Raw genomic sequence first — 24,062 nt, forward strand, 5'->3', positions numbered from 1 at the left:
GGGAGCCTTGCACCCAGTTATTTTTATAAGTAGGATGAAATACCACTGAGAACCAAGAGGAATACCTCAGATGTATGTCAGCATTTTAAACTGAAGTAAAACATTTAACTGTATTTGACTTGAACTTTGCTTTCTATGAGCTGAACCGTAGCCAGGGATGTCAAAATCATAAGTACCTGCATTAGAACTAGTCAAAAAAAAGTTAAATTATTATCAAATGAAATTACAGATTACTAGTTCTGGGGAAATGCTGAATTTTCTTTTACTCCAAACTAGAACTTCAGAAAACTGTAAATTCCAGTCATAAATCTGAGTACATTAAGTGTTGTTTGTCACAATGTCATGTAGTAGTCTATTGTCCAGGGAGGTGGTTGAGGGCCCATCCCTGGAGGTGTTTAAGCCCAGGCTGGATGAGGTTCTGGCCAGCCTGATCTAGCATGAGGTATCCCTGCCCATGGCAGGGGGGTTGGAACTAGATGATCCTTGTCCAACCCTGTCTGATTCTATGTTTCTATGATTCAAGTTGAAGTACTCATCATTATTTTTTTATATGTAAACCAGTGAGGGGAAATACTGCTTAGTATTAATTAGATCTGTTCTAAACCAAAACATATTCTCATTTTCATATAGAAACAGCAAAAAAACCATGATTAATATTGTAGATCTCATTTAACTCTTCTTTCCCTTTTCATCCTCCAGCTTTGATGTAATGCTTAGCAAAATCTGGTACAATTATTGCCAGTAATGTTGGTGATGAAATACACAAGCTTTTATCTAATCACTGCAAAGAAGTTTCTGAGAGTTTTGTATCTTTCAAGCACATTTGAACAGAGATCAATCTCAGTAAACATTTTAACTTTGCATTTTTGACTGTCTACATGAGAACTCATCTTTTGTTTTCATAGCCAGCCTATTCTTCTCAACAGGAAAAATCCTGTAAGAAGGGCAGAGTCTAAAAATGTAATTTAAAAGCTTCTAATCTGAGCTGTGCCCAGCTAAACAGAGATGTGCATTCTGCAACTGAGCACTGCACTAAAATTCCTCTTGTTTAAAACAGAGGCAATTGCTTTAATGACAATGACTCCTGACATTCCACATAGTGCTGTAGCCTTGTTTCAAATAAGGTCTAAGAGTGGCATTAGGAATAATTAAACCATGTCCTGCAGTGCCATGATTACACATTTTTTTGAACACCTCCAGGGATGGTGACTCTACCACCTCCCTGGGTAGCCTGTTCCAATGCCTGACCACTCTTTCAGTAAAGAATTTTTCCCTAATATCCAGCCTAAATCTCCCCTGGTGTAATTTGAGGCCATTTTAAAATCTGAGCAACTCTGTTTGGTCACTGATTGTAAAGAGAAGGTATTGTTGCCTTCATAGCTGATCCTCACAGAAACTGTAAAGCAATTTTGACCCAAGAGCATTCATGAATGCCTGCTGTACTGGCTTTCTTGAGCAGCTCTGTCATATGAGTACTAAATGAAAGAGAAAAATAGCTTGCTCTGCTCTTAGCTGCTTATCTGCTTCAGAGTAACAGCTTCATACAGATTCCTGGTTTATGTATTTCTACTTCTTGGTCAGCATTAGGTCCTTGGTTCTCTGCCTGAGAGAGAGCTGTCTTGGACAATGCAAGGCACTCTTCCAGCTTGTATCAGCTAGTTGTGGTCCCCTTGGTCTCTTTAAGTCATATATAACCAGAAGGCAATAGTGTCCTGTGAGCCTCCTTTACTGATCTAACTGTGCCCTCTGCTATGGGGTAGCATTGTAGAAATTGTACCCAAGCTACCTCTACCCAAATTCCCAGATACATTTGCAAGGACAGCTGGTGATCTTGTGGCTTGTGACAGCTGCTCTGCTGTGGCAGGGACAAAATTAATTAACACTCTTTCTGCATGTGTGTTTTTCACTGGGACAAACCACAGGCCAGAATTTTAGCATAAAGCATCCTGTGTTTGGAAAAAACAACTAAATAACACAAATCATGGGAAAGCATTTTAGTGAGAGATTTCCTGATTAACTGGGTTGCTCCTTGATTCAGTGCAAATTTCAAATGCTAGCAGTCATTAAGTATCATGTATTTATAACTGTTATGTGGTGGTGTGTTGAAAATAAAGCCAAAAGTAGCTTCCTCCTCCAGGTCCGAAGCCAGCAGCTCAACCACTGGCAGCCACTGTGGTCTCTACTGGCACTATGCAGCTGTAGACAAATTTTATGTTGCATTTTGTAAGCCACTGGAGATAAGAACTTGCTTTATCAAGCCTCTGTAGGGAAAACAGGACAGATGGACTTTTCATGCTGCTTAAATAAATCTCTTGCTTCCTTTGGCTAACCTTCCAGGAGTAGGGTGAGTGAGTTGAATAGGTCGGAGAAGCTGATATTTGTCTTCCTCTCATGCATAGAGAGTGGATGGCTTTTATAGAATTTATCTAAGAGTTTATAGCTAATAACATTTTTGAGAAGTGATTTGTGAAAACATTGGAAGTTGTGGCAGATATGCTGTGTTGTTCTATACCGTTCTGAATATAGATTTCTTGTTTCAAATCCATTGAAATGCCAATGTTTAGACCAGAAGGCTAATTTTCAGCTCTTTGGCACTCAGTAGTTGCTACAGTGTTAGAGCTTTTTGAAAATGCCATTTAAAAATGCTGGGTGTGAGGCATAGATGTTTGCAATTAAAACTATTAATTGATGTATGCCAGATTATATAACTTCAGGTTTTCATCAGGACAGTGATCTGCTGGACCGGCGGAAACATTGCTTCAGCGTCCAGTCTGAATCTGGAGAAGATCTTTACTTCTCTGTGGAGCTAGAGTCTGACCTAACACTATGGGAAAAAGCCTTCCAAACAGCAACTTTTTTAGAAGTTGAACGGATACAGGTGAGCACAAAGTAATAAATTAGGCCTATATGAAAGAAATGTGTGAAGGGGAACAAGCAAGCTTCTCGTGATAGCTTGGGACTGTGGAACTCATGGTCTGATATCACTTTTTTCCCCCCTTTATTTTCTTGGCTCATTTTTCCCCTCTATATCTCAATTTGGGGATAAAAAAATATGGTAATAATATTAACTTGTAATATAACTGGTCTTGGCCTCCTCATTTTTCTTTCAGCAATCCTGCAGGGAGGTTGTAGCCAGGTGGGGGTTGGTCTCTTCTCCCAGGCAACCAGCTCCAGAACAAGACCACACAGTCTCAAGCTGTGCCAGGGGAGGTTTAGGCTGGATGTTAGGAAGAAGTTCTTTATAAAAAGAGTGATTGGCCATTGGAATGTGCTGCCCAGGGAGGTGGTAGAGTCACCATCACTGGAGGTGTTTAGGAAGAGGCTGGATGGGGTGCTTGGTGCCATGGTTTAGTTGATTAGATAGTGTTGGGTGATAGGTTGGACTCGATGATCTCAAAGGTCTCTTTCAACCTGGTTAATTCTAATTCCAATTCTAATTCTTAGCTGCTTTCATCCACCAGTTTGCAGATTCAGCTGAAGTCTGGTTTGTCTGTGTACTGGTATAATTTATCTCCAACAAGTTCTTTCATTGCCCTGTGAGATAAAAAAACCCTCCACCAGGTATCAGCTGTACATAACCACTAAAATTGTGGTTTAAGCCATCATTCATATGGATATTCATGTTGCCTGTGAATGATAATCCATTTGTGTGCAGATTTGTGTTACTATGGAATCATATAAACTTGAAACTGTAACTGCACTTTAAAGCTGTCATTTAAAATTAGTCAAATGTATTGTGTGCTGTTCCATAATCATACCAATTACAACAAGAGTTACTCGGTGAATATAAATTGGCATTAACCTCCCTGAAAGTTTAATCAGGGCCTTATTCTGATGTAGTTCTAAAGAATACATCACAATGTAAATATTTTTTAATCATCCCTCACTATAACTATGTAATAAATTCAGTTTAAACCCAGTTCATAGCTTGTGCCTGAGGTATAGCTAAACCAAAAGTTAGCCAGGCTGTATTTTTTGAGGAAAGAAATGTCTTAGAGGAGAGATGGTCAAGCTGATTTAGTTTAGCAATAACATGTGCTAGGATATTGTAGTGGTGCTATTGTGATGTGTTACAGTCACTCTTAGTTTTCTTTAGCTTGGTAAGAGATGCTAATAATTTGCTTGGTTAATTACAAAGAAGAAAAAAAGTGGAAATGGAGCTCCTTTTTCCTATCTCACATCCTTGTTTTGCTCAGATTCTTCATATGATTCTTAGGCTCCCCCTGTGTTCCTCCTACTTTATGCTAAGATTTTCAGCACTTACATCCTGAATATTTTTCTTGCTATCCTTCTTGTCTGTATTGTAGTTGTTGCTTAACTTTTGTCTCCATTTAAGTTGAATCTGAGTTTCAAAGTCTGAATTAAATCTTGGACTTCTCTTGAGGTCCCTTCCAACCTCTAATACACCGTGATACTGTTGGGTGTCAAGTGGAGGGGGCCAAGCTTTTTGTGGTGGTACACAGTAATAGGACAAGGAACAATGGGTTCAAACTGGAGCATAGAAGATTTCACCTCAACATGAGGAGAAGCTTCTTTACAGTGAGGGTGGTGGAGCCCTGGAGCTGGCTGCCCAGTGAGGTTGTGGAGTCTCCTTCTTTGGAACCTTTCCAAACCCACCTGGATGCATTCCTGTGCAGACTACCCTAAGTGATCCTGCTTTGGCAGCGGGGTTGGACTTGATGATCTCTTGTGGTCCCTCCCAGCCTCTGATATAGTGTGATGCTGTGACTTACAGTATGGTTTCCCTTAGCTTCAGAGACAGGTTGTAATCCTAGTCTAAGATATCGTTCTTTCCATAACTTAAATTGTGTGTATGGAGGGAGTAAAATCTAAGTAACAGCTCTGGATTGTCTTCCTCAGTGCCTGCCCAACCTGCTGAATTACCCATAAAGCAGATTTGAGATATTTTGTGTTTCAAGAGAGAGCAAGGAATGAGTGCTGAAGTAAGTGCCTCTTTGGGGACGCTTCAGTTCTGATAGTTTTCATGAGCTTTCTGTGAGGAAGCAGCAGCCAAAGCCAAACATCCACAGTATATGTTATTAGTAATCACTTTTAATGATTTGAAGCATTTGTTAAGTGTGGAAGAAAATTTAAATCATCAAAGTCTTCTAGGTAGGATTTCTGCATCTTTTTGGTTTTTTTTTCCCAAATGCCTGAATTAAAATACAAATTAAATGAAGATGAGAAATATCTTAACAGGGTTAATGAGTGTCTGTAAGTTGACATTCCTACTCTGACCCAGGACCAGGAATGATACCCAAGTGCATACAGCACATGCATAAAACAAGGGACTTTTTTCCCTAACAAATTCAAATCTTGCTGTCCAGAGATTCTGTTGTTGTTCTCACATTTTTGCTACCCTGAATTGTTTTGAACATCATGGAATGTGTAAAGAATCAGTGCTGCTGGTGATCTGCACCTTTTGCAATGCAGGCTTTTTTCCCCACCAACAACCACACTGAGCCAACGGTGTGCTACATCTCCTCAAACTATGCGCTGCCTTCTGCAGAAAGAACTTGCAGTCTGGGGAGCAAGTTGCTTTTTCAGTGTAGCATTGAACCAAGACTGGTATCTCCTGTATCTCATAAATCTTAACTTCTCACTGAGTCTCATTAGTCCAGGCACAGTGCTCTGCTTCAGCAGAGGTAGCTGTGCCAGCTTGGTCTGGTGCTGCAGTGCACATTATTGGGTGACCTCAGGTATGGAGGTGGGAGGTCAGATGAGCATAGATGGCAACATGTATTTGAAATCTGATCTACTATTTCCTTGCTAAATTACAATTCTCAGCAAAGGCTCTGTGTCTATTCTATGTAGCTTGGAGGTCTACATGTAAAAATGTACTTTGCATCATTGAGGGAAGTTAGTAAGATAGTTCTACAGAGCTGTACATTTTTTGCTTTGCATGCAAAACCTGAACATTTTTGCATATGTGAATTCATCAAGTAAGAAGTCACTGTAAAATATGTTACTTTACACTCTGCTAATGAGATGTTGCCAAAGGCAATAACCTCTCCTTTTCTAACAGCACTGATTCATGATCCAAGTTTACGTTTTCATAGCAGTTTTGTGGTATAGCTGCTACAGAAAAAGCTACTTTTTATTTGCTTATGCAAACACAAGCATCATATGACTGCAGCACCATAGAGCTGAATCATTAAAAATGTGGGGAGTTTATGGATTAGCAGTCATAAGGGCCAACTCCACCTCTATACTCCGTGAATTCAGGTTTTATATATACCGTCAAGTACGTGACGTTTTGTCAGTGCTGGAAGCTACAAGAGTAGATCAGTCCCTGCTTTGCATCTCAACAGCAGCTCTAAGAAATATGTCATTTACTGGCAGTTGGAGCTTTTGAACACATCTTTGATGAATCACACAGTAGCATAACATTTGCTGTTACTCAGCAAAAACTCAAAATCATCTCGTAAGGCATGTGTCATGGATTATTTTTGCTTCTGAGTTCTAGATAGCCATGCTGTATCTATAGATAGCCATGCTATATCTATAGACTGGCTTACACACAGCACTTGTGCCCCATGGATCATAGTATCATAGTATCAGTCAGGGTTGGAAGGGACCACAAGGATCATCTAGTTCCAACCCCCCTGCCATGGCCCACACTAGATCAGGCTGGCCAGAGCCTCATCCAGCCTGGGCTTAAACACCTCCAGGAATGGGGCCTTGACCACCTCCCTGGACAACCCATTCCAGGGTTTCACCGCTCTCATGAAACCAAGAGAGGGTGTCCTTCAGCTTCAGTGGTGCATATCACTGTGTTTAAAACCAGGATTCTAGGGCTCCAAGGTGTGCATAAATATTAACCAACAATTATTTGCCTATAGTTGAGACCTGATCTGATCGATGGAAGCAATTCACTCAAATATTTCAGCTTCAGAAAACAAATCTATACTGAAGTGTACAGAAAGTATCCAAAGAGCCTGTATAGCTATGAACTTTTGCATTTTCCTTCATTACAATGTCTCTTTAAGACATTAAACTTTAAGAAGTTAAAGAGCCTTTCAGCTTCTTGTGTTCTGGGGAAGGCCCATTTAAAATCTAGGATAGGATAGGATAGGATAGGATAGGATAGGATAGGATAGGATAGGATAGGATAGGATAGGATAGGATAGGATAGACCAGGTTGGAAGAGACCTTCAAGATCATAGAGTCCAACCCATCACCCAACACCATCTAATCAACTAAACCATGGCACCAAGCACCCCATCAAGTCTCCTCCTAAACACCTCCAGTGATGGTGACTCCACCACCTCCCCAGGCAGCCCATTCCAATGGGCAATCACTTTCTCTGTGAAGATTTTCTTCCTAACATCCAGTCTAAACCTCCACTGGTGCAGCTTGAGAGAGCCCAACTATAAAATATGTAAGTGAAGACCTGTGATTTATCCTTGATAATCAATATGCCAAACACAATAACACATACTTCTGTAACACTGATAATTTAGTAACTCACATTGTCCTTGTGTTTGCAATTTATATTTAGGTTCCTTGACACATTATAGATCATGGAAGCCTTTGTTCTCACTTCCAGAATATATTTCATTTAATCTGGAGGGTAAAGTTTCAGCAAAATAGTAATGTTTTCTTTAAAGAATTTACATCAGATTTGGAACTGCTTTAATCCCTTGAAATAGTCTGTGATTAAAAATATGAGTGCTTCGTTTTGTACCTGAAGTCAGCCTTCAGGCACAGCAGTGGTTTTGATCGTGAAAATGACACTAATGGATGCCTCACAGCAGGCACTGAAGTGTGGTGTTATGGAAATAAATAGATGCATAGAATTAAAAGTCACTCAACAAGGCTCTGAGCAACCTGATCTAATGGATGATGTCCCTGCTCACTGCAGGGGGGTTGGACTATATAGCCTTTGGGGGGGTCCCTTCCAGCCCAAACCATTCTGTGATTTCAAGGTTTCTTGTAGAAGCCTTTGAGATACATTGCTCTGCTTGCAGAAGCAAAGAAGGTGTTTGATATGATTATGTCAATTACTAGACTGTATGAAATACTACCTTTATCACCAAGATTAAGGACCACAAAAAAAGCACAAAGAACAGCACACCAAAGGCATGTTTTACAAATGCACTGAATTATTTTTTTCTTAAGAACCTGAAAGGAATATATGAATGCAGGAGGAATAGGATAGAATAGAAGGTACCAAAACAAATAAGTGTTCCAAAATACTCAGCGCTGGTTAGGCCACACCTTGAGTCCTGTGTCCAGTTCTGGGCCCCTCAGTTTAGGAAAGATGTTGAGTTGCTGGAATGTGTCCAGAGAAGGGCAACAAAGCTGGGGAGGGGTTTGGAGCACAGCCCTGTGAGGAGAGGCTGAGGGAGCTGGGGTTGCTTAGCCTGGAGAAGAGGAGGCTCAGAGGATACCTTATTGCTGTCTACAACTACCTGAAGGGAGGCTGTAGCCAGTTGGGGGTTGGTCTCTTCTCCCAGGCAACCAGTACTAGAAAAAGGGACACAGTCCCAAGCTGTGCCAGGGCAGGTTTAGAATGGATGTTAGGAAGAAATTCTTCACAGAAAGAGAGATTGTCCATTGGAAAGGGCTGCCCAGGGAGGTGGTGGAGTTGCCATCCCTGGAGGTGTTTAGGAAGAGACTGGAAGGGGTGCTTGGTGCCATGGTTTAGTTGATTAGATGGTGCTGGGTGATAGGTTGGACTCGATGATCTCAAAGGTCTTTTCCAACCTGGTTAATTCTATTCTAGTTTATTCTATTCTAAAATGAAACTTCCCTTTGAGCAGTTGTCATCAGCAAACCACAGAAGCAGGTCTTGAGTCTAATTATTTTTTCCTGATGGAAGCAAAGCCTCTTTTTACAACAATTAGAAAACTTTACTGATATCAGTCCTTTGAATGGAAATATGCTGACAGGAAATTCACCTATTTACACAAAAATAACTTCTTTCTGATAATAATTTAGAGATACTCAATTAGAATAGAGACACCAAAATACTGGTGCTAGAAAGAATTGGAAGAAATGGGTTGGACGTGATGATCTCGAAGGTCTCTTCCAACCTGGTCTGGTCTGGTCTGGTCTGGTCTATTCTATTCTATTCTATGGAACACAAGCCCTATGAGGAAAGACTGAGGGAGCTGGGGTTGCTCAGCCTGGAGAAGAGGAGACTCAGGGGTGACCTTATCACTCTCTACAACTACCTGAAGGGAGGTTGTAGACAGGTGGATGATGGTCTCTTCTCCCAGGCACCCAGTACCAGAGCAAGAGGCCACAGTCTCAGACTGCACCAGGGGAGGTTCAGGTTGGATGTTAGGAAGAAGTTCTATGCAGAAAGAGTGATTGCCCATTGGAATGGGCTGCCCAGGGAGGTGGTGGAGTCGCTGTCATTGGAGGTGTTCAGGAGGAGACTTGCTGGGGTGCTTGGTGCCATGGGTTAGCTGTTTGGGTGGGTTGGATTGGTTGATGGGTTGGACGCAATGATCTTGAAGGTCTCTTCCAACTTGGTTTGGTTTATTCCAGAGGTTTATTCTATTCTATCTATTCTAAATGTGTTCTGTGGTAACTACCTTCTCTGATTTTTCTTTGGCAGTGCAAGACATATGCCTGTGTTTTGGAGAGTCATCTTATGGGACTTACCATCGACTTCAGCATGGGCTTTGTCTGTTTTGATGCTGCCACAAAGGTAAAGTTCTAAGGCTTGTTTCCATCATTGTTATCATTCCTCGTTATTTCTTCTGTTGGGGGAATGAGAAGGACATCCTTAAAATGTACCTCTTTTTGTTATCACAGTATATCAGATCTTGTCAAATCTCTGGTGCTTTGCTTTAAAACTTAGGGATGACTTCTAAATGATGTAAGAAGTTGTATTCTGTTGGGTGCTTGTTATGGAAAAGTCAATACCAGTACCAGTCTGAAACAAGCTTCAAGTCTTCATTCTTTAATTTGACATGAAAGCTCTGACTGCTTCAGTTTGCTGTTTCTTTTGCTGATGCTTTCTCGGTTTTGAGAGGAAAGAATCTTCTTGGTTTAAAGCTTATCTGTGAGCTCTGAAAACTGCCTTGCTCTTCTCAAATTTCATGGGTGGAAGTATGTTTTGTTACAACAGCTCTCAGATTGTGTTTTAGATATTATTGTTCAGTTGCCTGTAGAAGGAGAAATCAGCCATGATCTCTGTATCTCAGGCTTTTCCCATCAGCCCTGAAAAAGCTCAGTACAGCTGATGAAATAATTTGCTGTATCAAGTGATAATATGCCATCAATTTCCAGATTATATTAATGCAAGTCCAATCTCAGTAATATTGAGAGCCTACCTGTGTTTACATTTGCACTAATTGCTAACAAGTGCTGGAATGTAAACAGGCTTTATTGCTACTACTTGACACTGCTCTTATGGGAGAATGTGTGCTCTGAATCACATTATGAGTTCCACTTCAGTACTTACTTCCCTTGGAGATACTGCAGCAAGGCCACCAGCCATTGCTGGGAATGCTCTTTTCACTCCAGGGTATGCTTCTGTCCTCTGTCTTAATTCACCTCTTCCCACCATATTACTCTACTAACTAAACCCTTTCTGTTCTTCCCAGTTTATTCTAGTGCATGTTTACACAAGCTGTGGTGAATGAAATTCAAATACTTAGGTGTTTCTTTTTGTTAAACAAATAGTGTAGGAACACACAACTGTCAGCTTAGGAGGTACTACCGAAAAATCAGTGCAACAGGATTAAAATGTTGTAGCTCAGGATAAAATGTGTAGATTTACCCCCACTCTCCAATAGCATTATAGAAATGGATAGGATAGGATAGGATAGGATAGGATAGGATAGGATAGGATAGGATAGGATAGGATAGGATAGGATAGGATAGGATAGGATAGGATAGGATAGGATAGGATAGGATAGGATAGGATAGGATAGGATAGACCAAACCAGGTTGGAAAAGACCTTCAAGATCATTGCATCCATCCCATCATCCAACACCATCTAATCAACTAAACCATGGCACCAAGCACCCTATCAAGTCTCCTCCTAAACACCTCCAATGATGGCAACTCCACCACCTCCCCGGGCAGCCCATTCCAATGGGCAATCACTCTCTCTATGAAGAATTTCTTCCAAACATCCAGCCTAAACCTTCCCTGGCACAGCTTGAGACTGTGTCCTCTTGTTCTGGTGCTTTTGTATAAAGGTAATCTGCATCTCCTTCAGAGCTCCTGCACACCTCTGATGCTTAAAAGCCTTCTTTGTTTCCTGCACTTTCTGTGTTTCCCTTTTAGTCTGATGAAAACAATGTTCCCGAGATGCTTGCTGATTTGTCTTTTTAAAGTGGATTTTATTTTCCTGAATGGAGAGAGGTTCCATGCCTGGAAAGCTCAAGAGTCATTTCATGGAGAATCCTTAAGGTTTCAGGGTTTCTTTCATTTTACTTTGAGAGAGGAAGACAGTGGTCGAAATGAATGGTTAAATACTGTCGTCTGTGCTAAACGTATTTCAAGTCAAACGCATCACAGCTCGATAAAAACATTGTTTCTGTGTCTGCATAGACCTATGATAAATATGAGTACACAAAGTATTAAACTTGAGGTCTTCAGAGCAAATCTGTCCTGAGATGTGATTACAGCAGCGCTGGCATAAATCACAGCCATCTCTGTGCATATCACCTGCTTTCTCCTACTTGTTGTGTGACTGATTACTTGGGGAGCCAACAGTTGTTTATCATTTGGAGCATTTGGTGCGTTGCTTTATAACAAACCATTGTGATTTCCTGAAAGGAGATTGAATGGTTTTTAAGGCTGCCTAGTTAAATCAGATTCTTCCAGCATCTCAGAAGATAACATCTTGATTTCAGCTAAACAGTTCATAAAGTACCAAATGTAATTACGGACAAAAAGACATTTCTCTGCCTGCAGATTAAAAAGAGGCAACGTGCGTGCTTGTGCTCCTGCTCTTCTGTAGCACTCTCCAGAGCCAAAGCTCCAGTGCAAGGTGTCTTTTGTTTGGATTTTTTTTCTTTCTTTCTTATTAATAAGAAGCATCTGATGTAACTTTCATAATGGACAAGAATAGTTACTTTATTAGGGCTTCCTTTCTTGCTTTTTCCTTTGTCTCATTTTTGTTCTTTGTCCTCTGTGTCCTCCCCTATCTTTCCTTTTTCAGGTATAGATCCTCAGCATTTGACAAAGGAAATTGCCTTGGTCCATAATTCTTTTGTAGTAAGACACCCTCCAGAGATTGGTAGCACGGTAGAACTGAGCATGAACAAGATCTTAATCCTGCTCAGTTCCCTACTGCTTCTGTCAGTATGGACAAAGTGTCACTTTGCAAGAATTCAATCTTTCTCAATTAGGTATGAGTCAAACAGCCAAATTAAGGTGTATCCCAGGTGCCTGAAGACCCAGTTGCTGCTGTTCTTGAAAATAAGGACCTACAAGGCATCTGCTCTTGATTTAGTTTGACTTTTAGAGCTTACCACTTATTGCAGTCAAATGACAAAACGTTGGTTTGAAAGGTGTCCACTAAAATTGAGCATAATTCTGCAACATGTAAGGAGAGTGTATTAAAAAAGAAAGCCTTAAACTCCACAGAAGAATGGGTTTAATCAGTGTCAAGAAAAAAGGAGGTAGTGTTGGACAAGTACAGCTGCAGGCTTTTGAAGGTGCAAAGGAAAAGACAACAAAGGGATGTGCTCAAACTAACAATTGAAAAGTGACCCCTGACATCCCTTCCATAATGAAGATAGTTTCTTTATTTACTCTACCATTTACAGGTGGTCTGAGATGTAGCTGTCTAATCATTATAAAACACTGACAGATGCTTTCAGGCTTTTTTTTTCTAAGCATCCTACTGAAAGGCAAACTTCTTTTGCTACTACACAATACAAGCTGTATGATTCATGCCAATGGAAAGCGTAGAGAAAAGCTGTATTTGGTGACGTGCACTGGCAGGTGAAATGATGCCCTTGCAGTGTGTGGTACAAACATTATTTCACAAGTTCATTAAGTGTAATGAACTCTTTGCATGAGCAGAATTGGTCCACAGTGCACAATCCAGCATAGATGAGGCAAGATTGTTTAGTAATAAATTGAATTTAGTCCATTACTGAAGCCATAGGATACGAATTAATTCTCTTCTGGTTGGAGGCTCTCCTGTTGACAAAATACAGCTTTTCTTTCCTAGAGCCAGGGCAAAACACCCTGGATATCCTTCCTAAATCATACACCTATCACAGAGCCATGGACTGGTCAGACATTGTCATTTCTATGCATATTCCTTACAGTGTGCCAAGCAGAAGTACAGACACTTACTTGTTTGTTTGGTAATCCAGGCTCTGCTCAGAGTAAATGAAGCTCCTTGACCCAAAACAAAACCCCTAAGCAGTACTCTTGATCATACCCTGAACTAAGATAACTGTTATGCATTCCCATTTTTCTGGTGTCATTATTTAGATGGGAATTGATTTTGATGGCGTCTCATCAAAATTGTGTGTAGTTTAGTTCAAGATTCAGACATGACGGGAATGAGCAGCAAATTGATCTGTAATCTGAATGTGAAACTATCTTCTAAGGTCCCTTGTAGAATATGTGTTTTAGATTCAGCAGTAGCACTAAGAATAAAACCACAGAAAAGTAGGGATTAGAAGAGACCCCTGAATATCAGCTAGTCCAGCCCCCCCTGCTAAATAAGGTATGCCTAGAAGCAGTCTAATTTTCTTCATTTGTGTGACAATGGGGAACATCAGAAAGTATTACAAGTACTGAAGTCAATAGCTCTTCTTCCATGTGCCATTTATAACATAAAAATATGCAGGCAGAGAGCATCCTTGGCTGATTATAGCAAACCAGCACTAGCAGAAGCTAATTGGCAGTACTTTGGTTACAAAGACTGGAACAAATGAGTCCTAGATGATTGGATGTGAGGAAGAAGTTCTTCACCATGAGAGTGGTGAAGCCCTGGAATAGGTTGTCCAGGGAGGTGGTTGAGGCCCCAGCCCTGGAGGTGTTTTAAGAGCAGGCTGGATGAGGCTCTGGCCAGCCTGATCTAGTGTGAGATGTCCCTGCTCATGGCAGGGGGGATGGAACTAGATGATCCTTGTGGTCCCTTCCAACCCTGACTGATTCTATGATTACTTGTAAATAAAATATTTCTCATTAAAAAGTATTGGTGGAGAATCTTGGTCCCAGGTATGTCAGAGGAGGGAAAAAAAATCCTCTTAATTTCAGTGAGGACAGGGTTTTGCTTTTTTGATGATTTCTTATTACAATAATTTAATAGCATCTCAAGAGAAGTCTTAAATCTAATTTGTCAACCTGTCTGCACTGTTTATTTGTTTGCATTCAACGAATGGTTCTGAGGAACTCTGATGCTCCAAAACATGAAAATATCCCTCACTTGGCTTTGACAGGGGTGTATAGATCAGTATCCCCAAGGATGCCTGTTTCTAATGCAGGAGAATTAGCCTTTAAATCTAGAATTTAGAACAGCAAGTACTGTGACACTGAAGTCAGCCCACAGAAAATATGAAAGCTAAAGACATCTGAAGCTCTCTCTCGTGTGCTAATGTCACTGCTGTCACTAAGCATCTTTGTGAAACTTGGTGCTTAGGTGAGCAGATCTTGCTTCTCCTTTCTGCTTTGGAACCATCAGGTAGTCACTGAAAAAGGACAGGTCTGGTTCCTGCTCACTGCTTGTGCATTTTACAGTATTGACAATGAAAACAGCAACAAAAAAACCCAAACAAAAAATATCAAAAACCCCTCAGAACTCATGAAGCTACAGAAGAAGTAAATCAGGGATCCCCAAGATACTGGATTTTAAGAGTGATCTGACTGCTGATCACAGCATTCTGCATCTTGTACATCTCCTACATGTGCAAGATGCTTCAGCTTCAGGGCAGCTTCAGCTTCTTTTGGCAGGAGACAAGGAATTAAATGGGTCTTAATGGGCATATGCTTAATTAACCAAACCAATTTTAGCTATCTATAATTTGGACATCTAGTTTAAGTCAGTTACAGTTCCAATGTAGTGTGGTGCACTGAAGTGTAGGCACTTACCAAGTTCACCAAAGTGAACCAGTATTCATCCTAGTTCAAACCTGGGTGAAGCAACTGTTACTCAGAAGTTCTCTAGAACAAAAGAAGTAGCCAGGTTGACTAGCTTGAATGTTTGATATAATGTGTATTCCTTCATGACTTAAAAATCTCCCTGATATGTTGCAAAAAGAACAAGAGGACACAGCCTCAAGCTGCACCAGGAGAGGTTTAGGCTGGATCTTAGGAAGAAGTTCTTTATAGAAAGAGAGATTGGTCATTGGAATGTACTGCCCAGGGAGGTGATGGAGTCACCATCACTGGAGGTGTTTAGGAAGAGACTGAATGGGGTGCTTGGTGCCATGGTTTAGTTGATTAGATGGTGTTGGGTGATAGGTTGGACTCAATGATCTCAAAAGTCTCTTCCAACCTGGTCTGGTCTATTCTATTGCATCCTATCCTATCCTATCCTATCCTATCCTATCCTATCCTATCCTATCCTATCCTATCCTATCCTATCCTATCCTATCCTATCCTAATCCTATCCTGTCCTGTCCTATCCTATCCTATCCTGTCCTATCCTATCCTATCCTCTTTCATGTGGAAATTTTGGGGAAAAACATGCAGTTTGTGGAAGATCACCCAAAAGAAACATAGTTCTTTTCATTTGGGAATCATTGCATGCATTGTCTAGGGTGTATTTATTCCTTGCACTTTAGACAAAGAGTGTTTAATGGTCTCTGAGAAGTATACTGTTGAACTGTCAGTTCCAGGAACTGGTTTTGATATCCTGATGGTAGAAGTGCAGTTTTGTTGGGATTAACTTCAAGAAGGGTTTCATCACTTCATTCTATAGACCTGATTTTGCAGTGCACTTAAGAGCTATTGCTAAGCAGAGCTCTTCTTATCCAAGGTTATGTATAAACTGAAGTGTGTTCTTGAATCACGCCCATGGTTTGCTGTGACTGTTGTTCTCTTTCCTCAAGTGGGAATGAAGCAAGTGGCAAAGCTGCTCAAGAAATGACAAAAGTTCTGCACATCTAAACATCCTTCATTTTCACTCAAACTTAATCTGATTGGAAATAAGGCCAGGTACCCTCCATTTTGCCAGCCCATCTCAGGGTCCTCATCACTACTGCCCGTCTCTCCTGGCCTCCCCATACATCATCAGGGAAGAGAAAGATACTAGCTTGTTTTGTCACGGTTGTTCTCCTGAGATAAAAAGACCATCAGTGCCCTTTACATTTCTCATCTAGGCAATGACATGCTTAAATGGATTTGCTGTTCCTGCAGAAAGGCAGTACTCTTGATCTTCTGACAAGGTTGGGTTAAATAGGTCTGTTAAAAAAAAAAGGACTTTAAGCATAGGTAGAAATTATGGCCACCTGAATACTGTATGAGGCTGTTTGGGTTTGGATTGTTTAACTCACTATCCACAGGACATAACTAAACATCATTGCTGAAACAAGGTGAAAGGAATTGCACAGACTTCGAGATGAGGGAAGCTATTCCATTTTCTGTAGCACAGCGTGGTCAGCTCAGGATGACAGTGTTTGATTTGCTTTGTTGTTGTTCTTTCCTCTCTAGGCTGTCCTTTGGAGGTACAAGTTTTCCCAGCTCAAAGGTTCTTCAGACGACGGGAAGAGCAAAATCAAATTCTTGTTCCAAAACCAAGATACTAAACAAATTGAAGCAAAGGTAAAAACAATACATTGTTTTATAAATAATAATAATGATGATGATAATAATAATAAAGCAGTTATGGAAGCAGATAGGGGAATGGAAGAGTAAATTAAACTAAGTTACTTTAAATATTAGATTCATGCACAAATTCAAAGGATGCAAAGGAAAATCTACATCTTCTCTAGTGAGCGTTTGTACCCATTTCAATTTGTTTACATATGAAGTATGTTCAGTCTGAGAGATCAATGTAGCTGTAAAAATGAATGTGAAGATTCTTGGGTCATACCTTTTGAACTTTGGTGAGTTTACAATTCTCTGCATAGGCCCTCTCACAGTATCCTTTAAGCCTCTCACGGATTTAAAGCGCTCTTCAGAAGAGGTGGAACAATCTCTTTTGGACTTGACTAGCTCTACAGAGTTAGTGGTGTAGCTCTTTGGGAAACTCTGGAGTCATTAGGAGATGTTAATCAGCTTTTCAGAAAGGCTGGTAGTGCCTTACTGTATGCAGGCTTCATCTGGTATCAGTTGATGGGAATTCTGTAAAACATCTGTTAAAGGTTGTGATGAATATTCATGGCCACAGCTATCATCACCTGTTAGCTGCAGCTCTGTGCCTCAGATGGCCTGGAGACCCACTGTTGTGGGGAAGATAGTGTAACAATTTCTTTACCTGAAGATAATACCTTTTTTTTTACCAGTCATTACATGAGCAATAATCAGAACATAGTGAAATGAGAGCTTGCAGCTGAGGACAAAACTTAGACTCTGAAGAGCCATTGCCCCATCGCTGTATGCTATGAATTTAGTTAGAGTTTGACCAGGTGTGCATCTTTTCAGCTTTAAAGTAATTCAAATTATTTAAGCATTTGCATTGCTCTCTCAGATCCTGTTGAAGTGCTGCCTTTTTGTACTGATGCTATTGTCTGGCTTCTCTGTAAGTAACATTGTGTTACTATAAAGACATACAGGGTAGTAGCAAAGAAGTGTTTCCTTGTGGATATAAGCGATTCCAGGATGAAAAATCAGAACAGTAATTACCACAGGTCACACCTGTGGGCCCATGGCAGGGTGTCTGGATGCAAACACCTGACTTTAAAGGTTTATAAGGCAGAGTCTAAGTGGATTCTGAGAAGGAAACCATGTAAGGGTAACATTAATCACTGATAGCCCTTAGACATTCCAATCTGTAGGTTATTTCCCAGCTGTCACTCAGCAGGAGATAGAGCACAAGTTTGCACAATCAGAGGGAGTTTTTCTGACTGAGAGCTAGAAAATAGAGCTGTCAGCTTGGCAGAACGTGAAGCCTATGTGTCTCTCTCCTCTGTCCTTACCAGGCTGTTGGAACTGGGTTGAAAAAAAGGAGCAAGGAAGGGCAAAGCTTTCTCCTCATCTATATGACACAAAGGGGATTCACTCAGGCACCATCCTGTCTAGTTACTTAACTATTTCCCTGTTTAGCTACAGCTAATGATCCATTAGTGTCTGTCAAGTATCACAGCAGCTTCCAGAAGCTAACTCAGAGTGCTGTGCTCTTCAGTTTTACCTGGCAAACTACTAGACCACTGCAGAGAAACTAGCAAAAATGGAGGATCCTAAATCTATGAGAGATCCTGTTTATACATACTATGTATATCTGCTATACATGATAATCAAATGTGTATATATACATATGATTATGATCTGTAGCAGACAGGAGGATGTATATAGTTTTGGAAAGATTAGGATAAAGTGGTAAAGCAAATAGTATAATGTAAGGGTGAGCAAAAAATAATATATATATATATATAGGCACACATATCCATACACATAGCTATGGATATAAATATGCTGATTTTCTTGTACCACCCAAAGTCCATGTCAGTTTTTAAAGTGAACACAGCAATCAGTAATTTCTGTGAGCTGGGAGCTTCTGTGCCTTGTAGAACATCTGTATAACCCAAAAGCTGCACTTCACTGTGAGCTTTCACCTTTCTCAACTTGCAGGGCTTTTTCTCAGCTCTGCAGCTCTGTCAGAAGAACTCAGGGTAGGTCACACAGCTGTGCTGCAGAGGGTTAGCTTTTGTTCACAGACTGGCTGAATCCCTGTGCTGAGGGTTACAGAACCAAAGTGAATACAGAAGTCAGCACATCACGATGCAGAGGCAGGCAGTTGTGTTTGCCTGTTAGAATATGGAGAATAGAAGAGGTGAAAAAGATGGTATCGGTGAAGGAATAAGTGTAACTTCAGGGATTTACTATTGATACATGTTAAATAATTGTACCTTAATAGTAATTAGTGCCAAATTAATTTGTACTTGCAATTATCTTGTATAGAAATCTAATCTAAAGTAAGGCAAATAAATGGCCTGAGTGAGTGCTGCTGTAAAGTGAACAAAACACTCTCAAGTGTTGCAAGGTGCCCTGATGGGTGCTTGCACCATTTTCCAGTCTGCCCTTGCTGCTTGTATCAGGTATATACTCCAATATACAGCTTTGAATTAATCCTTGTTCTTATCCTTGAAGGGCTTTCTGTGAGCATCACAGTCCTCTTCAATTTTAGAATAGCATCTTTAAATGGGTTTTAAGTGTACATCCTTAAGGATTGTTCACAGTGATTGCTCAGCTGCAGTGACTGCATTCTGAGCTTGGGCTTCTGACCTGTGTAGGTTTGGGCGATTCCATTTTTAGTTTCCCCATGGCTTGCACATGGATTGTCTGCATAATATCTGTCATTGTCTAACACATTGGATGAATGAGCAAATATCTTCTCCTATCAGCAGTTTGTATGTGGATGAAAGGAAATAACATTTTCTAAGCATAGCATTGAACACTTCCAAACTTACCATTGCTTGATTTTGTAGCTGCATTGTTGAAGTAGTTGTCATTAACACAATGCAATAAGAGCTGAAGTTTTTCTCATCTAGGGGCACACTCTATTATTTACTTCCATTGGAATGTGCTGCCTGGGGAGGTGGTGGAGTCACCATCATTGGAGGTGTTTAGGAGGAGACTTGATAAGGTGCTTGGTTGCATGGTTTAGTTGATTAGGTGGTGTTGGACAATAGGTTGGACACAATGATCTCGAAGATCTCTTCCAACCTGGTCTGGTCTGGTCTGGTCTGGTCTGGTCTGGTCTATTCTATTCTATTCTATTCTATTCTATTCTATTCTATTCTATTCTATCCTATTCCCTTTCAATCCAGACTTTCTTCATGAAAGGTTACAGAAACAGCTGTGATAATTGTTGGTGATAATTGTACTGATGCACTATGAAAATTCAGTGTCCAGCAGGTGTAATTATGACAGCAAGGACTTCCAGCTCATAGGGTTACCTAACTGACTTGAACTATAAACTCTGTATTAATAGGCTTATCCAATTGAGACAGAGGGGGGAATGTAGGCTTTCTACAGATGAGACACAGAATTAATATTAAGGATATTTCACTGTTCCACTCAATAGTCATTCTTTCAAGACTTCAGTTTGATTTATTTTGGTTTGGAGTACCAGGAGGATGAATAATACTGTGTTAAGGAGGTAGCTGACTGTTAGTTATTACTCTGAAATAGCTTCCATAATTCCTTGTTTCCTCATGTTTTCCTATGTATGCAGCATTTTCCTAGCTATGGTAATTTTCCTTACTTTGAAGTGTAAGGGAGGAACAAAACCCTTGCAGAGTGATAAAATTGCCCTTCTCCCAGTGTTAAAAATGGCAATGTCTCTAAGCAGATTTTTTTAAATGGACACAGATGGCATGATTGTCAAACTTGGCATAAACTTTATGTTCCTTATTGAAACTTGCTAGTTAGGGGAGTCTAGAGAAGCTCATGGGATGTCATAAATTCATTTCTGAGCGTGTCTGAAGGACATCTGCTCAGGTTATAAGAGTTGAACAAAGCTCCACCCGTTCAGTACCTCACTGGCCACTGCACATGCAGCTGTCTGCTTTCAGGCGCGAGGGGTTTGTGAACATCTCCATCCATGAATTACTTGAAGCAATTTCTTCCAGGAAATCTCAAGAGGCAGAAAATTGCAAGTTAATGTCATTTCGAGAGCTTTAGCAGGTTTTTTGTTGAATTTGCAACATGATCAATATTGTTCCAAACAAAGAAGCAAAGCCCTCAGCATAGCAGAAAGCACTGGACAGAAAGACAAATGGAATACACCAGACGTGTCTACTACTGGCTTCATATTACAACGAAGACATCTGTCTAGGCAGTGAATCAAGGCAGAAAGGTGACAACTCTGCACCACCATCCCTGCACTTAGATGTATTCCAACACCTCACTATTTGCTTTCAAATACAATGGGCATTTATTGATTAAATGTTAGCTCCAAAACCAGATACCGAAGATAATCTAAAAAACATTGATCGGAGAAAGGGAACTAGACACAAAGGAGTCAGTTTATATATGCTAAAAAACATAGGGTTTATTTATTTCCTCTGAGGAGATTGGACGTGGCACTTGGGCCCATGGTCTAGTCATGAGGTCTGTGGTGATAGGTTGGACTCAATGATCCTTGAGGTCTCTTCCAACCTTAGTGATACTGTGATACTGTGTCTGAGAGAGTCCCATACTGAGGAGGTAGAAAGAAATGTAAACTGAAGTAGAAAGAGGAGGATTTTAATACTGCTGGGCTTTCTGTAGTCAAACAACAGTAACCCACACAATGAAAACAGATCCCAAATATCTCTGTGTGATAGCAGCACTTGGGAAAACATGTATGTTGTTTTTTTTTCATTTCTTTATTGTTAAAGAATCAGCAGAGATAAGATAATTGCTACTGCTGTGAGCTGACATAAAGCACAAATGGAACATATCTGGAACTCAACGTTGTTCACCTGTGTGGTACATTTAGTATACAGTTGGAGACTAGAGATGTGTAGCTTATGGTGCAGCCATTCCAATTTACCTAATTGCATTAAACTGAGAGAAAAATATATATTGATACATTCCTTCCCCTTTAGCCAGTAGGATCTGCTATTTGTATGGAAGCACTGACCTCAGAAGTGTGTCCACCTTAGCCTCCAAACAATTATTTGCAGAATGGGATAGCTCAGCATCTAAGTCCCTGTAATGCAGAATTGTCAGACACAGTAGCAGAAATACATCACAAAGTATTGCTGTTTGAAAGGGGGTTGTTCCTGGGTGTGTCCTTGTGAGATGTTTCTTGTTTAATCTTTCTGTTTTCACTTCCAGGAGCTGGAATTTTCCAACCTGTTTGCAGTCCTTCACTGTATCCACTCATTCTTTGCAGCCAAAGTGGCTTGTTTGGACCCTTTGTATGTTGGCAGTCAAGCCACAGCTTCTGCTGCTCCCACAACTTCTGGTACTGGCAAATTAAAGTACACTACTTGACATCTCACATTACAGCACTGCCACTTACCAACAAGACATTACAATGTATAAATATTCATAAGATGTAGACCTTTGATGAACCATGTACATGGAAACCAATCCTGGAGGCAAGACATCTTGCAGCATCAGCAGATAAATGGTCACGTGGGATCATAAATTCATCTCTGTTCTGCAAGGCATCAGTAAATAATCCTAGTCAAACCCCCAGAATAGGATGGATATGCTTTTAGTATGATCTATTTGTACTTACATAGTGCTTTAAAGCCACACTGGAAGCAAAGGAATAAATGCTGAGATGAAGCACTTCAGTATTTAATAAAATTTTCAAATTGCTGTAATAATAAACAACTAGAATTGTCATCTTCCTGTTTTCAGATGTTTTTAATGACAATATACTAAACTCTTGAGTATGAACTTAATACCCTATCATTATATTAGAAATGGCATAAGAGCAAGCAGCGAGCATATAGTACATGATGACAAGAAGATGAGCATGAAAAGGCATTGGTGTAAGTATCTCCTCAAATAAGAAAGCACTTTAAGCACTGCTGTAAATCCATACTTGTGTCCATACATGGAGTCATGCTGCTTTGCCTAGTCTGTTCTTTTAGCCTAACAATAACAACAGCAAAGGCAGGAGCCATATTGGATGCGTGCATTAAAAACCAGCCCACAAAGCAAAACGTCCTTCTGTGAGCAAGTCCCTCTCCACAGTTCTTCACAGGAAGAGAGATTGGCCATTGGAATGTGCTGCCCAGGGAGGTGGTGGAGTCACCATCACTGGAGGTGTTTAGGAAGAGACTGGCTGGGGTGCTTGGTGCCATGGTTTAGTTGATTAGATGGTGTTGGGTGATAGGTTGGACTCGATGATCTCAAAGGTCTTTTCCAACCTGGTTAATTCTGTTCTATTCTAATTCTATTCTATTCAGGTAAAAAATAATGTGATATGCATCTCATTTTAATTACAAAGTAAGTATAAAATACCATGTCTGCTATCTACTGCCTCCCTCTGCTTTTGTCCAGAATTAAATTCTGTGAATCTAATAGATTCTGTTCACAGATCTTAGCTGTTGAATTTGTTGCAGAGACAATCCACTTAATATGTTGCTTCTGTGTTTAACCTTGATTTCACTCCATAAGCAGAACCTCTATTCCACTCAGCAAAACAGATATTCTACATTGTGCTTGGAAAAAATGAGTTCACCCTTTAAAGTCTTAATCATTTCTGTTTGGTTTGTGTTGTTAGTACAAGACAGGACTAAATTCGGTAACGTGGAAAGAACAGGTGACAGAATGCATAATGTCTTTGTATGCATCCCTCTGGACCACATAGGAGCTCCAGAGTGTGATGCAGTGAGGAAACCTGAAGGAGCTGCAAATTTCAAATTAATGACTTCATTTAAATATCACTTTGCAAAATAATTTAATGTTATGCTATTGTACACATCAGTGAAGAGGGGAAAATGGTGGGAGGGTGTGTGGGATAGCTAAAACAGTAGGAAAGGTGTGGGGGAGTGGGGTCTTTTGATAAGAGAACCTAAAAAACTGCAGGAAGGACACTTACTGCAGCTACAGTCTGCATAGCATTTCAAACAGTCATTTGTAGGATTTCTCTTCATTACATTGCAATTAAGATTTCCCCTTTTTATAGTTGTTGTTTTTCAACTTACAAAAGCACAGAGCAGGTTAGGGTTGTGGACACCATCAGCCTTGCTTAGCAGAAAGCTTAGTTCTAGCACATCACTTTCCACATGTTAAGGTAATTAAAGCTTCACAAGTGAGGCATTGGGAAGAACTCAAAATGTGAGGCAGGGACAAAAGATGAATGAACTGCAGGGACAAATCATCTCTCTGGATTTATTGCTTTGCATTAGAAGTATTTGGCTTTGTGTGTGTGTGAGAGTATCCTTGCCTTGAAGCATAGCTGAACTCAATACTTGTTCCAAATAAGCTGAAAATAGACTTTCTGGGGACCTTTTTATTACTTTCAAATGTATTTCAGTTAATGCTTACTTCTTATCAATAGTCCTCCAAGTGTTAT

General features: G+C 40.3%; 1 protein-coding gene across 6 annotated transcripts in view; it reads left to right on the forward strand.

Annotated features, from left to right (window-relative positions):
- The window catches only part of SNTG1 (syntrophin gamma 1), a 273,334-nt gene extending 250,953 nt beyond the window's left edge, over nucleotides 1-22,381 (forward strand). For all 6 annotated transcript variants that reach the window (XM_068158802.1, XM_068158799.1, XM_068158804.1 and 3 more), the window contains 4 exons: nucleotides 2,726-2,878; nucleotides 9,569-9,661; nucleotides 16,589-16,699; nucleotides 21,863-22,381. In XM_068158802.1, the coding sequence (XP_068014903.1) occupies nucleotides 2,726-2,878; nucleotides 9,569-9,661; nucleotides 16,589-16,699; nucleotides 21,863-22,021 (516 nt within the window). In that variant the 3' untranslated portion in view covers nucleotides 22,022-22,381. The remainder of the gene's footprint in view (nucleotides 1-2,725; nucleotides 2,879-9,568; nucleotides 9,662-16,588; nucleotides 16,700-21,862) is intronic.
- The last annotated feature ends 1,681 nt before the right edge of the window (nucleotides 22,382-24,062 follow it).

Source organism: Melanerpes formicivorus, unplaced genomic scaffold (assembly GCF_026170545.1).
Source record: "Melanerpes formicivorus ecotype bairdi unplaced genomic scaffold, bMelFor1.0.p_v2 SCAF_42, whole genome shotgun sequence".
NCBI classification, from domain to species: domain Eukaryota; kingdom Metazoa; phylum Chordata; class Aves; order Piciformes; family Picidae; genus Melanerpes; species Melanerpes formicivorus.